This window comes from Penaeus monodon, chromosome 15 (genome assembly GCF_015228065.2).
Source record: "Penaeus monodon isolate SGIC_2016 chromosome 15, NSTDA_Pmon_1, whole genome shotgun sequence".
NCBI lineage: Eukaryota > Metazoa > Arthropoda > Malacostraca > Decapoda > Penaeidae > Penaeus > Penaeus monodon.
Genome location: NC_051400.1, coordinates 8,634,201 through 8,634,645, shown reverse-complemented (window position 1 = coordinate 8,634,645; position 445 = coordinate 8,634,201). Strand labels below are relative to the sequence as shown.

Sequence of the window (445 nt, the reverse complement as noted above, 5' to 3'; positions counted from 1 at the left end):
GTATTATCATGGCGATTTTAGCGTTGTGCGTGACCGTATCAAATTCATTTTTCCATTCTGCCGTAGTTTCGTTTTTTTCCTTATGTACCTTCTATTTTCTTTTACTTGCTCTTAATTCATATGTTTACTTTCTCTCTCTTTTGCAGTTCCCGGACGGAGGAGGTCGACAGCGCATGCGTGGTGCGGGCGAGAGGCCTTCCCTGGCAGAGCTCCGACCAAGATATTGCAAAGTTCTTCAGAGGTCTAAATATTGCAAAGTGAGTATGCGAGACCGTGTTTTGCAATATCTGCCACCACCTTGCATTGTTGGCAGTTGGTGGGAAGAGTGGGGAAGATCTTGATTCTGTGCTTATCTTAATTTTTTTTTTTGTAAAGAGATAACGGGTGAAAGATAGATAATATTATTGATAGAGAGAGAAGAAAGCGTTACAGCTACACATGTTCC

The 445-nt window shown here is 41.8% G+C and overlaps 1 protein-coding gene across 1 annotated transcript in view; it reads left to right on the top strand.

Annotated features, from left to right (window-relative positions):
• The window catches only part of LOC119581735 (RNA-binding protein fusilli-like), a gene marked incomplete in the record, with an annotated part of 165,619 nt that overhangs the window by 130,096 nt on the left and 35,078 nt on the right, over positions 1-445 (top strand). Inside the window, 1 exon segment of the mRNA XM_037929866.1 lies at positions 146-257. Within this exon segment, the coding sequence (XP_037785794.1) occupies positions 146-257 (112 nt within the window).